At 36.2% G+C, this 17,629-nt stretch overlaps 3 protein-coding genes across 3 annotated transcripts; 2 read left to right on the forward strand and 1 right to left on the reverse strand.

Annotated features, from left to right (window-relative positions):
- Positions 1-279: 279 nt before the first annotated feature.
- Positions 280-7,787, reverse strand: LOC18033072 (K(+) efflux antiporter 5). The gene is made up of 20 exons (XM_006421708.2): positions 7,251-7,787; positions 5,837-5,880; positions 5,330-5,397; positions 5,106-5,190; positions 4,950-5,011; positions 4,693-4,768; positions 4,462-4,536; positions 3,735-3,806; positions 3,549-3,632; positions 3,379-3,447; positions 3,197-3,274; positions 2,996-3,084; positions 2,743-2,839; positions 2,595-2,648; positions 2,323-2,418; positions 1,760-1,948; positions 1,582-1,659; positions 1,390-1,434; positions 1,201-1,296; positions 280-666 (listed from the first exon to the last, which is right to left on the reverse strand). The coding sequence occupies exons 1-20, from the start codon at positions 7,489-7,491 to the stop codon at positions 643-645; spliced, it is 1,722 nt and encodes a 573-aa protein (XP_006421771.1). The 5' UTR covers positions 7,492-7,787; the 3' UTR covers positions 280-642.
- A 1,202-nt stretch (positions 7,788-8,989) lies between these two features.
- LOC18031773 (CDGSH iron-sulfur domain-containing protein NEET) lies at positions 8,990-10,498 on the forward strand. The gene is made up of 2 exons (XM_006421709.2): positions 8,990-9,393; positions 10,107-10,498. The coding sequence occupies exons 1-2, from the start codon at positions 9,104-9,106 to the stop codon at positions 10,207-10,209; spliced, it is 393 nt and encodes a 130-aa protein (XP_006421772.2). The 5' UTR covers positions 8,990-9,103; the 3' UTR covers positions 10,210-10,498.
- A 4,997-nt stretch (positions 10,499-15,495) lies between these two features.
- On the forward strand, positions 15,496-17,423 carry LOC18033075 (xyloglucan galactosyltransferase XLT2). Its single transcript, XM_006421710.2, has one exon. It carries the CDS (start codon positions 15,829-15,831, stop codon positions 17,299-17,301), a length of 1,473 nt encoding a protein of 490 aa, XP_006421773.1. The 5' UTR covers positions 15,496-15,828; the 3' UTR covers positions 17,302-17,423.
- Positions 17,424-17,629: the final 206 nt, after the last annotated feature.

Consider the following 17,629-nt stretch of genomic DNA (forward strand, 5'->3'; position numbering starts at 1 on the left):
CAAAATGAACATTCAAACCCCTCTTCATAATTTTCTTTTTAAAAAAAGATCCTTTTCATTTTGGGCTAGTATTATTGGTATTTTTTTTTTCTAAATAAATAAAGCAATAGAAAATCGGATAAAATTTCATCGATACACTTCTCAAACTTTAATAGGTTTAAGGTTTGAAAGCGTACACATCCATTTTCTTCAATTTCATGATTTTATCGAGTAAGGTATAGGGTTTACAACCAAGACTCAGAGAATTCCACAATGAACTGCTTAAAAATGAGAAGGTTCTATGCATTGTAAAATGTTACTTCAGTTGAGAACATTTCTCATCATGTTTCATAAACAAGGCTATCTCACATCCATTATCATCTACAGCTTTCTTTCCGAGGAACAAATCAATAACATTTTTATGTGCGTTTCAAAACGAGTGGTATATCGTGAGTGGCTTACAACATGCCAACCGACTAGCATGAGCAGGGTTATGGGCCGATAATTTTGTATTTACAGTATCCAAAAACATTAGAGAACGTGTGTATGTACATCTAAACTATGTGCTGAGTTACAGTGGAACTGGAGTCTTGACCTGTAATCCAAATGCTCAAAAATGGAACTGGTAATGGCACCACACCCTGATTTTAGAAATTGCTGATATCAAAATCGTAGTCCCCGATGAGCCTGCAGTAATGAATTGTCACAATATTCTGTTATGCACTCCAACCAGGGCTGCTGGCCTTCCCAATAAATTTAAATAATACAACAGATTTAGCATGTTTTCAAGACAAGAAAGTTTTTTCATAAACAAAAAGTAAAGCATCAGAACTAAAATAGTCCTGGGAAGATATTCAATGTTCCTAAAGATTTCTAGCACTTCAAAGCCTGAGAAATGTTGATCGCAGATTTCATTCTAATAGCTGTCCATTTCAAGTGAATCTTCGACAATGGGCAAAGACCTTTCTGGTCTGTAGCAATAATGTAATAAAGAATGGATACACTGTTCTTTTGGATCTATATTTATAATAATGTATCCCTGTTGATGACAGAGCATCTTATATGCCCCGTAACTTCCTAATGCTTAGAATTTGCTAAATGCTTAAATGCTTAAAAGCATGTATTCTGCCCATGCACAAGCAATATCACCCCAGCTTCGTGCTTAAATGCCTACCTCTGTGTGTGTGTGTGTGTGAGAGAGAGAGAGAGAGAGAGAGAAACCTCAGATCTCGGTGTGCCTTCTGACGGGAACCAATGCAAAAGTATACCCAAGTTCATCACATTTGGTATCAATTTGAACAGAAGAGGAGTTGTAACCTGTAGATTATCTTTCGCTAGCATCAACGGCATTCGTTTTAATTATAAAAGAACTGTAAAGCTTCCAATGCAGTTTCTATATCATAAGCTTACCAGACTGAGAGCTGTAGTTCCAAGAAGAAGAAGATACATCTTTCCCTAAATTATCAATCAAGTTCAATTCAATAGCAAGAACAAAAACATTAGTTGTGATGATGATAATATTTTTAAAAAGACATGACTTAAACAACTATTAGACAAGGGCTAAGGTATAAATCAAGCATCAGAACGAGAGACTGATGTCACCTCAACAAGATGAAGATTTGAGGCTCGACTTAGAAGAACAAAAGCAAATTCTCCAATTTGAGCAAGTGACACTCCAACCTGCATCATATATATGCACATATATATAACAGATCCAGAAGATCAGAAAACTTTATCTAAAATAAGAATTCTATTCCATAAGCTTAGGAAGCCAACTTACAAGAAATGATGTCCTCATGCTATAACCAAACAGCTTAGTAACTATAGTACCAACAGCTGTCTTAACAATGATAACCAGAATAACAGATGCAAGCAAAATGTCCACATGATTCCATAGAAAATGTACATGTATGAGCATTCCAATACTGGAGAGGAAAAGAGCCGCAAACAGGTTACGAATTGGCTCCACCTACAGCATAGAATAACCTCAACTTCAGGAGATATTGATTAGGATATTCTACAACAGTGCAAATGACTAAAATTTTCAAGTGACAACCAGAGCAATGCAAAATCTTCAATTTTCTTCAGCCACTTAATAGGAAAAAGGGGCACAAATAAAAGGAATTGTTCATTAAGATCTGGAAAGATGAAACAAATTAAGATAAAATAAAAGGAATAAAAAATTTCCAACAGATGCATTGGAACTTAAAATAGCATAACAACCCTTTTCTGGAAAGTGGAAACAACTCTGTATAAGTCAGGATTTTTAATAAAATGCATTCTTCATCCACAAAATAAAAATAAAATCTAAGTGGAGGAATTATCACTAGCACAGAAAAGTACCTGATCTAAAGTATGTTTAGCAAAGTCAGTGGTAGATATCATCACTCCAGCCATGAATGAACCCAGCTCAAGACTGAGGCCCAGCTTATCACTGCACTGAAAAGAAACTCCAAAGGTATTACATTGTCCAAGCGGATGATCACTTAACAGCATAAAAGAATATCATGCAGTGCAGAAACAGTAAATTAACAAAGCAGAAAACAGAACCCATTATCAATTGCCAGCAAGGTGTATTAACCTTGACAAAACAGGTAATTATGTATTGCACTTACCCAAGCAGATAATAAGCAAAAAGCTACAGCAGCAAGCTGATAAAGCTCATTTGTCTGGACAGGCGAAAAGAAATCAAAATGAGCTAATAAAGGACAAGAAATTTATCAAAGTCAAGGCACAAAAACAAAATATATGTACAAAACTCACTTGAGATGACAGCTGTATCATGAGCTTTAGAAAGCGGGGAACAAAAGACCAGGATAAAATAGATGTAACAGTGAGATAAATGGACAAAACCAGCAGCCTGAAGTTAATAAAAGAAAAATGTCACTAATCAACAAATAATGTTTGCACAAGGGCACTGGTCAACAACAGCAAGGAAACATTGTTGAAAAAGAAAAGGAGAACAACAAGAGCAATCACATTAAAATCTAAATTTAAAGAGCTCAAATGAACTTACAACTTCCCCATTGAAACCATTCCTTGCAGAAGGCCACTGTTACCACCCAAGACTGGGAGCAGAGCAAATAGTAACCCAACAGCACAATCCTGAAATAACACAAGGTCAAGAAACGGCTAAATATGCTTCAAAAACTGAATCCTACTAGTCCATGTCATAAATTGTAAGCGGAATATCATTAATATAGTTTTTAAACAGCACCTGTAAAATAAGTGTTCCAATTGTAACTTGACCATGAAGAGCATTATTGCTGTTCTGTTCTACCAAAAATTTCACCACCTAGCACAGGTAACAGGAAAAGTATGAACCAGATAGAAATCCACTAGCGGAAGCCAAGATGAAAAGAGGAATTCTATTGCCAAAAAAATGGTGTAGAAGAATACCACTGCAGTTGATGACATTGATAAGAAGGAACCAACAAATACTCCCTCTGACAATTTGGCTCCACATAACTGCAGCATAAGCAAATAGTCCAAGTTTAACATCAATTTTGACAAGAAACACAACATACAGAAATTGTAACAAAAACCAAATCAGAGGCTAAGCAACATACTGCAGCCGTTATGCCACACAAGAACATAAATATTGCAATTTGTAGTAGCCCTCCAAGAACAGCGACATGTCCCACTGCTTTTAACTGCATTGATGATGAATTATTGAATTGGAACAGATTTTATGAACAAAGAAGGAAAATGTTGTCAATAGTTATCATACACTTTCCAAGCACAGAATGATGTACCTTTGTCAAAGAAAACTCTAGCCCCAAAGCAAAAAGAAGGAAGACAACACCAAATTGTGCAAAAGTTTCGACCTGTGATGAATGAAACAAAAAGGAACTTGTTACCTGGAATAATGATCGCAAAATAAACAGAAGAACAAATACACCAAAAGAATCTCTACCAGATAATAACTAATAGTAGTTTACTGAATATCTACCAATTCACCTAGGCTTAATGAGCTAAATGAAAAACTTTTCATCAGAAAGTTAATATCATAATGAGGGATTGATAGTTAAAAAACTGGAAAAGTTAAAGAGGAACATACTGTTTTTCGAGGCCAGGTTTTCTTCAAAATCTCTTGATGTGAAAGTTCTCAGCTTTCACAACAAAAAACTAAATTTTGCAGTGAAGTATTGTGGGACCGATTACCATAGGTTTTATCAAACCAGAACTAAAGCAGTACCGCAACCATTCTCGAATTAGTTTATTCATTCAGCATTATATCACCTTTATGCATCCTTTTATATTCATCCGGTCTACTTCCAAGAAAATCCTGTCAAAATAGCCTATGAACTAAGTGTCCCCGTACACATTACCAACTGGCCATTATTTATTTGTTTATTTTCTTTAGCAGTAACTAGAATAACTATAGCTAGAAGAAGAAATAATCAGAGTGCCAATGCATAAACTACAGAATATACATTCTACACCAAGAATTGATTAACTGAACTATTTACAATAGCATACCTGTACCAATTCGCTAATGAATTTCAGGCCCCCTGGTCCAATAATCGAACCAGCAAGAAGGTAGCCCACAATAACCTACCATGTGAATCCATAACTATATAAGAATCCCAAAGCGTCCATCATTCAAATCACTTAATATTGCTGAGTGCGAACCACCGTAAAAAGTAAATGATCATTCAGTGCAAACAAGTATATCATATATGCAGAAAACAAACATGTAATATTACAAACCGGTTGTCCCAAACATGAAAAGATGATTCCACCAATAGCAGCAGAAACTATGACAACTACCAAATCTGAAATTAATCTGCAGCAAGAGTGGAAAAACTATTAAGCATAAATCACAGGCGGCATGCGAGTCAGTACTCAAGGAGAACTTAGAAGTATGCAAAAACTTAATTGCTTTTAAATCATAATTACACCACTGTCAAGTAGCAAGACCCTAGAGATATTGTCTAATATTAATATGAAGATAAAGAGATTCGGACCTCAAATCTACTTGAAGAACTGGATACTTGGATTTCTTGTTTGACATCACAAACACATTATCCTACGTTAAGTAGGAAAAACAGGTCAACTCTGTCTAATTAAAGAATCTGTCCAAAGTTTCCGCACAAAAAATCAATTGCAAACATTCACCACACCTTCTTGTCAATCAAGGTCATTTCATCATCAGAATCCTCTTGATCTGAGAAAAAGACATCTTGAAACTGAAATGGCCGTGTACCACTGACCAAGATATATACAAGGTTTAAAAAAATGTCAGTTTGGTAACAGAAGAAACGTAATCTCTGATTTCAATATATTTAACATATATTGTCCCAAAGAATTCATTTTGAAACACAACAGATTTTATACATTCCCATACTTCGCTTCTTGAGTATCATTTCTCTTCATCTTCTCATGAGTGATTTTTGCTACAGTCTCCAGTACTGCCTGAAAATCATAATCATGACGCAACATTGACATACATAGAAGTGAACAGTGGAGGAACAGAGTTATATAACTAGGAAAATTACTTCTAAAACAAGAAATAACCAAATTTATCATATGACAATCACTGGTAAAAAACTGCCTGTTAAAGGTACATTTTTAGTTACCAAATGTGATTAGCCAAAAACATTTAAATGACATGTAAGTAATCCCAATTCTCTTTTACTGAAAATGTAAGGTGCATCACCAGCTGTATTGTATTTCTTTACATACCAGTAACCCAGATAGAAAACAAGATTTCAGTTTCTTTAATTAACTCCTAAAAGCTTAATAACAGAAGTTATGCCAGCTCAACAAAACTCTAATCACCAATTATTCATTTAAAAAAAAAAATGATTTCGGAGGTTCAATCCAATAGCCTTAAGTGAAGAAGCAAACTGACTTGTTGATCTGCTACGCTGCTGTTGAAGCTGCTCCCGTCAGATCCTAGTGAGAGCAGAAAGTATGACTAAATATTAAGCACAAAACATTGAAGTAGCTAATGAGGCACCAATGAATACATGCAAGCATGTGGAACAGTCACAGTTTCTTATGCAATCAATAACTGAAAACATTAAAAGAAAAAGCATAGGACATGGCAAGTATCACCAGTCCAGGATTCAAATCTGAAGCATATACTATCAACCTCAAAGAGCACTTGAAAAAGAATGTTAAGCACAAGATATTCTATTTTCAATCTAATACAAAATATACTGGCATCAATAGAAGTCAAAACTACAACCACCGTCCTGAAATTTATTATGCAACTTGATATGGACTCAACAGGAATTTAAAACTTCCAAAAATCTAAGTAACCCAAAAAATAGATACATGTTTTCTTTTCACATACAATTTAACTAGCATGGTGCAATTGAATGTGACTTTAACACATATTAGGGGCTACATCCAGTAGTCAGATTAAAATTTATCCATAGCATAATAGAGCCAGAATGAACAGAATACCATAGCAAATGCCAAAACAAGAACAATGAAACAAAAGACAACTTCAGAAAAGAAATGATAAAATGTGAGAAAGTGAAACTTTAAACAAGAGAATGAATTAGGTGACAGAATCATCCATTCACTAATACAAAGTGACTCTCAGCCACGTTAAAACAATAGATCCAATTACAACGGTTCTATTCTCTAAGTAATGCTGCTATTCCACTACTCTCTAAAGTTTAACTATCCACTTCATGCTAGGGTCGACCGTATAACTAGTGATGGAAATCATAAAACAAATTTAATCTTAAAATTTTAGTTCTTGATGAAGAGCATAACAACTTGCTTCCAACTCCTCCCTTGCCTATCCCCATCCCCACTATGTATAATACCTCCTAGTAAACTTGGATCCCAATACAGATTATCAGCAGTGTCACCCCCAATAACTTACCACCAAAAATATGCAATGTATGCTGTCTTCTTTTTACTCTTCTTCACTTCAACTTCTCACCTCGAACAACTCCAAATTTTCATATATTTAACGGTTTCATAATCAACTTCAGCCCTTCCAAATTTATAATGTAGCTAACCATCATTCCAATTGGTTAAACTTGAAAGAGTCATCAATTGGTGGAAGCTTTCCTAGAACTTGAAAGAGTATCAAGAAGGTCTAAAAATTGCATTACAGTGGAGCTAATTATATAATTAAGCCTGATACCCACATTTGTTGCCTCTGCTATTGAAAAATCATTACAAAACTAATCAAAATCAAATCTTTATAAAAAAATCTACTAATATTACAGCACAAATCATAAAATTCAGCATCAAAAAAAAGAAAAGAAAAGAGAAATTAAGAAACGCAAACGAAGCCGAACCTGAAGACTGTTCGTTATCGGGAAACTCTTTCTCGAGAACCCTGTCGAACATTTTGGCTATACTGCCGTCTCCGGAATCCTCCTCCGTCGTATTAACCAAATTACCGTAAAACCTCTGGCGGGTCTCCTTATCAGATCTCGCGGACATGCATATCCGCGAATAAACCAAAACCAGGACAAGGACAAGGCAATACCCGATCCCAAACACAGCGCCACCTCCGCTACCACCACGTCTCGCCATCGGTTGCAGAAACCTCTCTCTGTCTAGAGTGCGGGGTTTCTTTGGATCGAAGACGTGTGCGTGGTTTTTGCTATTTTAACTGTCAAAGGCAGGGCGGGATCGCGCGTGATATTAAAATGAAAAATATGTTTATGATGTGATGGTGATTAGTTACGAATGAAATTGATTTATTAGCATCATTTCTTTTTTTTCCTTTTTTTTAATTAAATAAACCTTTTTTTTTGGTGAATTAAGAAACGCGTTTATTTTTGTGCTGGAGTTGTTGTTAAGTGACATCATAATTGTTCATTAGTTAGGCTGCAATAATTGTCATTCCTTCGTTGGTTAATTTCAAAAAAAAATTTCATTTGTTGGTTGTCCTCCGAGCTCGTGATAGGAAGATGCTCCCAGTATTGTAGGAACGTAACGTCTAATTTAGTACGACCAACGCGAGGAGAATTAACGAACTAGTCCCTCTCGTTCCAAAAATGACAATTAAGTCTATAGGTTTACCGATTGTCTCAAATTCATCACTACGTTTGTTTTTTATAGTCAATCGATAATGAAACATAACCAAAAGAAGGAGGTCTCTACACAACACAAAGAAGTGGGTTTTTAAAAAGAAAATACACAAATTAATGGAAAATTGTTGGAAAATAGAATCAATTGCGATCAAATATATTCAGGGATGGAGTCGAAAAATTTGTTCAAATGGACATGTTCAACATATTATACAATTTCATCTCTTAATGTAGCTCAATCGACTATGAATATGTTTTACGTCCGCAGCCATTTGAGTTCAAATAACAATAAATAGTAAAGATTGGTATTTATTAAGTGAGATTTCACATTCTCAATCCAAAACCCTTCAAAAAAAGTAAAATACAATTTCAAAAAAAAAAATCAAATAGTCAACAAGATATGGCATTTTAACTATAATATTCATTGATTTATTTCTACATCGAGAATTCAAATATTGAACTATTAGTAAGCATAATCAACTTTTGAAATAGTCAACAAGATATGTTCATGATATTTAAAACGCAGATGAAACACTTTCACAAATTCAAATAAAGTAAGGTTTGATTACAAATTATTGTTGAAAAGTTTTCCAAAACCAGCTGGAATGGTGCCTCAATTGATCTTATACCAGCTCCGCTGTGAGTATATGTATATGGGTTGATAACATACATTAGATCCCAAGTAAACAATAATTCGAAACTACACAAAATTTGTAAAAAATATATCTCCAATAATATAACATTTCATAAAATTATGATAAAATGAAGTAATATATTATTTGTGTAAAAACATTACAAGACACTTCATGGACGAGAATTTATTTTAGAATAATAATATTTTGGACGGCATTTCGCATTTCTCCAAAGTCAAAAATAGTTATTAACCCAATAATTTATCACAATTCAGTGTTTTAAAACTTCCGAACGTAACCTTAATACTATTGGGCTTTGTGTCAAGCCCAAATTTTTCTGTTTTTTCACCCCCTTCCTCCAAATGTGTTCTAATAACACGGACGACGTGTCAGAGGCGGCGTCCACCCAAGTGTGGCTATAATAAGTTCACACTGCAAGCGAGCCAACAACCAAGCGTGTGCTGGCCACAGGTTGATTCTATGCACTCAGCTTTTTCTCTCTGCCCTTATCAATCACATATTTTTTCAGAGCGTATCAATCCGTGCGTTTCAATGGCGTCGATTGTGATGAGTTGTTCGGCGACTGTGCCTGGATTCCGTTTCAACAAATCGCCAATGGCGGCGGGTGTAGTTACGGCGAGGCCGAGGCGCGTGGTGGTGGTGAGAGCGGAAGGTCAGGGGATCAATTTGGATATCAGGAAGACGGAGGAGAAGGTTGTTGACTCTGTCGTGGTAACCGAGCTCTCCAAGCCCCTCACCGCGTATTGCAGGTACTTTAATTTGGTTCTGTTTCGTAATTTAAATACCAGATTAATTTAGAGACGCCTTTTTTTTTTTCAAATTATTGTTGTTATTTGTTATTATTTACAGGATGTGTTCGGAATAGGAAATTGATTTATGAGATAATTGTTAGAGAACCACAAATAGAAATAGAAATTACTTGAGAGCGTTTGGACTTGGGGAATTTGAATAGAAAATTACAAATAGAAATAGGAAGTACTCTTCTGAAAGAGAAAAAAAAAAAAAAGTTAAACGCTAGAGCTCTTTCTGCTCCGAAGTGCTTTCTATATAAAATATACATATATAGTAGAAAATTAAATGTTATCAACTTACCTACTAGGACTAACTTACGTACCCAGAGTTTTAATCCTCACTAATATTCGAGGGATGAAAATACGAGCTTATGGGGGTGCTTGTGATAACTTACCTACTAAGATCAACTTATATCAATACTTATGGAGTTCGACTCAGATTTTTAACCATCACTAATATTCGAGAGATGAAAATACTCCACATTGCGCTTGTGGGGTTACTTGTGGGGGTTCGCTGCCCTCTAAGTAATAATCTTATTTGTAAATATCAGTTCTAATCTCATACAATATGAGTTATAGTTTAAGTAATAGTCTCGTGTAATTAAAAAAAAAAATAACTTGTGATGTCGAGGTTTTGATCATTTGGGTTTGTTTGATTGTTTTGAGTGTAGATGCTGGAGGTCAGGGACGTTCCCCCTGTGCGATGGAAGCCACGTAAAGCACAACAAAGCTACTGGGGATAATGTTGGGCCTTTGCTGTTGAAAAAGCAGTGATTATGTTATGTATTTTCATTTTCCCTTGGTGCCATTTGTTCCTGAACTTGAGAACTGAAACACTTTTGAGAGTTGATTGCATGAATAATGAGTTTTCTGTCATTAGTTGACCAAAACTTTGGTCGCAATAGAATGCTAGGAATAATAGCCTAGGCGATGTTAGATTAAAGAGAGAAACAGTATTGGGCCTTGGGTATTGTTGGGCCTTTCAACAATTAACCAAGAATGCTGGTGCTTGTTGTAAATCGCGATGGATTTCATCAAAATAATGCTCTCCCATTGTCTTCTTTATTGTTCTTCCCATTATCTTTTTTTTATAATTAATAATTGTGAATAACTCCACCTTCTAATGCCTATATATACCCTTTCTTTGCTAATGAATTAATACAATTCAATTTGTCGTTCAAGGCATTTTGTTTGTTTTCTTCGATCTTCATTTGAGTATTCTTTACTTAGATATCATCATTAAATAATTGATTACATACAATCCCTTTAAATTATAACATTCATTATCTCCAAATTTATAACAGTGCTATTATTATTAGATGCACTATAATACAGCATATACTATATGACGAACTTCATTTTTAACAAGTTTAACCGCCCACCGACTCATTACAATTCCACACGCCCTCGTTTGCTCGAATGAAAAAAAAAACTTCTCTCTTTTATGAATGAAGGGGACGTTGAAAACTTGTGAGTTTGATAAAGAACAAAATTAAGTAATGAAAATTACAACCGTGGCTTATTGGGCGTTTGACATTAATGAAAATCAAAGCTGATGCTTGGTTGACATTTGATTCGTCAACTTTTGATCGCCCCACCGTGCGGCAAGGGAAAATGATTATGCAAATCGATATCTATATATATAAGCTAATGGTAGAGCTTGTGCTTGGCCGCCAAGTGAACTGAATGAATATGACGTTTCGCGTGGTGTTCTTTTTAAATTTTAATTTTGGCATGTGCAGATGTGAATCGATAGCATATGAGTTTATACGAGTGGCATATTGTAATGGACTTACTGCTATTTTTACTGCCAAGCGATCCCAGCTTAGTAGGTCATCATTTCTTGTGTGCTTGCTGATCCCACCCCCACAATTGTTGAAGTTTTCATTTATGTCCGCTCGTCGTGATAGAATGTGTACACTGTTGTAAACGTTGAGTATCGGCAACCAAAAATTAAATAAAAACCTTGTCAGCGCACTGGAAAAATTAGTGGTGCATTTGTTTCCTATAAATCTGAACATGTAAGAATCAAACGAGTTATAATCGAAATAAGTTAAAAGAGAACCTTGTACAAACAACACTTTGTAAATATACATTTGTCCTGATCATTCAGATTCTTTATCACCCTTGATTTATTGTAGCCTGCCCTATATTACAACTATACATATACCCTCTTAGAATCTGACATTGAAATTTTGACAAGAAACCATTTTGAAGCAAGAAAAACTTGATAAAAACTTGGCTTATTACCCCGTCAAGCATCTGATAATCTTCTTAAAGCAAAGCCCCACCACCCATTTATTCCAAAGATGCATTTGTAATGGGTTGAATCAAAATAAATTGGAATTAAAATAAAGAATAAGAATTAGAAGAAATTATTTTCTTGAACTATAGGAATCAAAATCTTGAGTCTATATAGGTGGAAGTCATTTTCCCCTATAAGTTTCTCTACATCAAGCTTAGGCGTTACCATTCTTAGACCAAGAATTCATGGAATGACTCTGATACCAATTAGTTGAACCAAAAACTTATTTAAAGGCTGTCAAGAGTGATAAGTCCATCTAATCAAGATGCATGTTATTCACAGCAATAAGTGCCAATAGAATTCTTAAAGAGGAGTGTTTAACCACTGGAGAAAATACCTTAGTGAAATCAATTCTCTTATTTTAAGTAAAACCTTTGGCTACAAGCCTTGCTTTGAATCTCTGTGTCTCAACACCCAATATTCCCTCTTTAATTCTATAAATCCACTTACAGCTTATTACTTTTTTGTTTGTTGGTTTCTTAATCAGATCTCATGTATGATTCTTTATTAAAGATTATGCTTGACTTAGAATTTCTAGGTATCCAACCCAAAAAACTAGTTTATTGAGTGGAGTGACTTATTCTCCTTATAAACCAAAGTATCTCCTCTTTACTAGCTAATGTAGGACACATCTCAACAGCTAGAATGTAAAGAAACTCGTGTGATTTGTGTTCTGGTGATTTGTGATTGATCTAACTTGATTAATGTTTTCCCAAAGGTTTAGGAGTCTCGTTTCGCTGCCATAACTTTAAACTGAGTGCTTTGTTTTTGCTATTAATAATGTCTGCATTATGTTTTACATACTGAGGTTACTTGCTGTGTTTATTTAAGTTCTGTTTTACATCAGTACATGTTCTTGTGAATCTCTCTTTCATCTAGAAATTTCTACTCAGGACAATTGATGTTTGGGCATTATTATTCCATTTATCTAACCAAACTTGTTGTGTTTATTTAAAATCTGAGCAGAGCTCCATAAGCATTACTATAAGTTGGTCCCAGTAATAGTTTGATTTGTAAATATTAGTTATAATCTTATGTAATATGAGTTGTAGTTTGAGTAATAATCTCATATAATCAACAAAAAAAAAGATAATAGTTCTAGAGAACGTGTATTTTTTAATATAAATTTTGTTAAGTAAATTATTAATGTATTTCAACTGTATGAATTTATAGACTTCTCAAAATCCCGGGTTGTATTAGACCATGATACATTTTAAAGAACACGCACATGAAAAATCATGTGCATAAAGAGAGACTGATGATGAATTAATTGAAGCATAATTATCAATTTGTCAAACCTCAACAATCAACAAATGAGCTTATAAGCCATCTTTTTTTCTAGGCTGTCATTTTTGTTTTTACATCGAAATCTAATTGCTTCTGTATCCACTTACCCATTAAACTCTAGAATGTTTGATACTAGAAATAATCCAACTGTACTCCAAAGTCCAAAAATAAATGTTGTCAATTAATCCCATACTAAAAAAATTTAATAAAATAAAGTTCTAATCAATGCCCTTCGCTGTTTTAGAGCATGCTTTTTTTTTTTTATTTCTTATTTCCGTCTCGGGCGCTTGTGCTGCTGGGAAATTAAGCTACCAAGCACATGTTAAGTGTGACAGATGCTTCTAGTAGTTGAGATATGCACATCACTACATGTGATGTGTTAGTGTTGGAACTCGCAAGCTCTTATTGTGGACGTTCTCATTTTTATCAACATGATGATCATATTATGCTCATGATTTGCTTGCTATTAAAGGAGTAAAATTTTACCGTACTATTTTTTAATTAATATGTTTAAGACAGGCGAAAAAAAAAAAAACCCATCTGTAGTTCTGTACGTATTTTATGATTTTATGTTAAATTAATATTTTATTCATTTCATCCCAAATGCCATTGGATTCTTTAGTGTCGGTGTTACAGCTTTAATGCATCAAATTTAGGAACTTTAACGTAAAACAATTATGATTGCTAACGTTGGCCCAGTCCACACGTTGCGAGTAACACAAGGTCAAATCCAACCTTGGGAGTTCTCAAATCGCAATTGCCCTTTCTTTTCTTTTAATTTGGTTTGTGGGAAATGACTGTTATAGGGTAAGGTTTAGGAAAATGAATAAAAAATATCTCAACGTTTTCGAAAAAATATTTACAATTCTATTTTTTTTTAGTAGATTCTATTTGTTTTATTAAAAATACATTTTTATTTTATAATTATTATTATATCCCTCTACCAAATAAGTCAATAGGTTATTAACCTTTGATGAAATTGATGAGATTGGTGGCTAGTTGACTTTTATCATAAACATCCTCTTCAGAGCCACTTCATCGAAGCTATTGTCGGTTCGTCGAACAAGAAACCGGTTCTACCAAAGCACGCATAATTAATTAATTAATTAATTAATTAATCTCTAATAAACACTTATTAAACACGTAATTTTTGTTAAAAGAAAAAAAGTGACATAAGAAATTATTCACATATAGTCAAGTTAGTATTAATTTTTTTTAAAAAAATCCTCTCATGATCTATGTCTTCTAAGTTTTTTAAGATTTTTTTTTATGTGTATTTTAGTGATAGTGTATGGATAAGATTCAACTCTTTTTATTTATTTTTATTTATTAACTATCAATCAATAAACGAATTATTTACTTAAGATATGATCAGATTATGAAAGAATCTTAATCTAATTTTTTTAAGATTAACATATTAAATTAAATTGGTATGAGCCAAAAGTTGACAATAAAGAGTAAACCAAATTGCCGCCACACTCAAATAAATCCTCCGATCCGTTATTTGTACATAAAATTACTCGTGGGGGCGGTATGTTTCAGCAATCGGGTTTTAACCACTTCTGATGTTTTGCAAATGTGGGTCCAATAGAATCATACTCCATATGATTCCGCCAAGTGTCTAATTGTATTCCAAAATTTCAAACGTGATAATTTTTCCTTTTTGCCCTTTTTTTTCTTAACTCAAGTTTGTCGGCGGCGGGTGCCCAAAGCTTTTGTTTCCTTGGGCCTCAACTGACCCTTACGACCGGACCACGTGAGCCCGAAAGTTTATCGCTTTACTTTCCTCTTTTCATTACAGCTATTAGCTAACCGTATCGGGCGCCACTTCTCCGTCTTCACCACATTTTAATAATGAGCATGACATTCTCAAAAAAAATAATAATAATAATGAGCATGACGTCCGCTGGCATTACACGACACCGTTTCGTACCAGCAGCGACAAAATTAACAGGTGTCAATCCCACTGTCATGGGCCCACGCGTCGCGCTACACGTGGCGGCGCTACGGCACGTGGTCAACTTTTTAAATTAGACCCTTGTTTAGAAATTTGAAAAATATTCCTGAACTCCGAATCTAGTAATTGAAAAATCGATTCGCCGAAAACTGTGGCTTATTGTGATTGGTTGGTATTAATAAATTAGTACAAGAGCGTCAAGGGGTACCACGACTAGCGGCAAACTATTATTCCATTTTCTTTCTTGAATAATCCCGCTTTTAGCATTATATTAAAAAATTTAAATATATAATTAGAAATATTATTAATTATTAATGGATTTAATCACCCAATTATGGAATTGAGAATTGGACAAATTTAGATCTAAATTTATAATTGTAACCCAAAAATGAAGAGTGTTAATTCTACTTCCATAATTAGCTGAAATAATTCTTTCCATTCTCTATCACTACAAATTTAGCCTGGCGAGTGGCGAACGATATACAAAATTATAAATAGGAACGCCCCGACCAATCAGGCAATTATGCAGGGAGTCGAACTTTCAGTGGGTACCCACATCGAAGCAAAAGCACCGTTGCATTTTGAGAGTGCAACACTTTGTCGGTCGCTCAGTCCGACGGCTAAAACTCACCCACGTGTCGATCCTTCACCCCCCCGTTCCTCCTTGCTTCGCCAACAATAAAGTACGCAATCCTTAATTTCTCAAAGCCAAGCGAAAAACACTAACCGAGAAATCACTCGTCTCTTTCTCTGCGCTTCTACTTTCCTTTCACTGGAGGGAAAAAATATATTCCCATTTGTTTCCGATAAACCGGCACCGGAGTTATCAGACGGCTATTTTCTGATGCTTCCATATTCCAAGCTTCCGTCGCCGGACCCGCCTCCGAAAAAATCAAAATTTCCCGAGTTAGATCCAAAGAGCTCGTTAAATGGACTGATTTATCCAACTCTCTCGCTTCAAAGCCCACGCTCATGGCTGCTCCTCGTCATCCTCTTGCTCCAGGTAATTTTCGTCCTCGTGCTCCGCTCCGTCTCCATGTCATTCTCCACTAGCCACGTGGCGCCCCAACAGTCCCACCCCGAAATATCGGCCTCCGTCCCTCGCGTATCGGACCAATGCGAGTTGGGTAAAATCTACGTCTACGATCTCCCTAAAGCTCTCAACGAAGATTTATTACAAAATTGCCACGAGCTGAACCCGTGGGGTTCTCGCTGCGACATGCTGTTAAACGACGGGTTCGGCAGACAGGCGAGTGCGTTAAACGGCGTCGTACCGGAGAATTTACTCCCGGCTTGGCACTGGACTGATCAGTTCGTTCTGGAAATCATTTTTCACAGAAGGATTTTGAACCACAGGTGTCGGACGTTGGAGCCAGAATCTGCTGCGGCGTTCTACATACCGTTTTACGTTGGACTCGCGGTGGGGAAATACCTGTGGTCTGATTCGAGCGCCAAGGCGCGTGATATGCACTGCGATATGATGTTAAAGTGGGTCCAGGATCAACCGTATTGGAACCGATCGGACGGGTGGGATCATTTCACGGCCATGGGGAGGATCACGTGGGATTTTCGGCGGTCGAAGGACGAAGACTGGGGGTCCAGCTGCATCTACAAGAAAGCTATGAGGAACATCACCCGCCTCCTCATCGAACGAAACCCGTGGGACTACTTCGACGTCGGTGTGCCTTACCCCACTGGATTCCACCCCCGATCCGCGTCCGACGTCACCCAGTGGCAGGACTACGTCCGCAGCCGCAATCGCTCGTCCCTCTACTGCTTCGCTGGGGCCACGCGGATGGTCAAGAACGACTTCCGGTCGATGCTGCTGAGTCACTGCAAGAACGAGTCGGGCTCGTGCCGGGTCGTGGACTGCGAGGGGACCCGGTGCATGAACGGCACGTCGGCGATCCTCGAAACGTTCTTGGACTCGGTGTTTTGCTTGCAGCCGAGGGGGGACAGCTTCACGCGGAGGTCGATATTTGACTGCATGGTGGCCGGTTCGATCCCGGTTTTTTTCTGGAAGCGGTCGGCCTATTTCCAGTACGCTTGGTTTTTGCCCGATGAGCCCGGGAGTTACTCGGTTTTTATAGACCGGAACGAGGTGAGGAATGGGACCAAGTCGATAAAAGCAGTGCTGGAGAGTTACTCACAAGAGGAAGTGAAGAGAATGAGGGATAAAGTAATTGATTATATACCAAAGTTTATTTACGCCAAATCCAGAGAAGGTTTAGGGACAATCAAAGATGCATTTGATGTTGCAATTGATGGGGTGTTACGGAGAATCAAGGAGCAACAAGAGTTGGGATTTAAGTGGTAGATCATGGACCGTCGGCTTATGTGTATTCTGTACATATTTTTCACTACAGATAATTAATTTTACCAATATAGATGTAATTTTTTTGTTTTATTTTGCTTTTTGGATCGATGAGAGTTCTGCGATATACGTTTGCCTGGCAACTGGCCGGGTGGGTGGGTGGCCGGCCTTATCAGAGTGAAGGACCACTGCTCCATTATTCTTTTGGATGTCGTGTATATTATCATTTTTGTGGCGCCTTACATTACAATTTACATGGATGCGCCATGAACTGGGTTCCCTTTTGTTTCCTTGAAATTGATTTTTGTTATCAATACAATGTTCATTGCCG

Source organism: Citrus clementina, unplaced genomic scaffold (genome assembly GCF_000493195.1).
Source record: "Citrus clementina cultivar Clemenules unplaced genomic scaffold, Citrus_clementina_v1.0 scaffold_9, whole genome shotgun sequence".
Taxonomy (NCBI): Eukaryota; Viridiplantae; Streptophyta; class Magnoliopsida; order Sapindales; family Rutaceae; genus Citrus; species Citrus x clementina.

Bases quoted from the DNA above. Each gene is read 5' to 3' on its own strand.
- LOC18033072 (XM_006421708.2), bottom strand. From the start codon at position 7,491: ATGGCGAGACGTGGTGGTAGCGGAGGTGGCGCTGTGTTTGGGATCGGG. The intron at 5,398-5,836 runs GTCAGTTTGCTT...TATGATTTTCAG, and splicing joins GCAGCGTAGCAGATCAACAA to GCAGTACTGGAGACTGTAGC. The intron at 1,435-1,581 runs GTGACATCAGTC...TTGATAATTTAG, and splicing joins CAAATCTTCATCTTGTTGAG to GGAAAGATGTATCTTCTTCT.
- LOC18031773 (XM_006421709.2), top strand. From the start codon at position 9,104: ATGCACTCAGCTTTTTCTCTCTGCCCTTATCAATCACATATTTTTTCA. The intron at 9,394-10,106 runs GTACTTTAATTT...TTTTGAGTGTAG, and splicing joins CCCCTCACCGCGTATTGCAG to ATGCTGGAGGTCAGGGACGT.
- LOC18033075 (XM_006421710.2), top strand. From the start codon at position 15,829: ATGCTTCCATATTCCAAGCTTCCGTCGCCGGACCCGCCTCCGAAAAAA.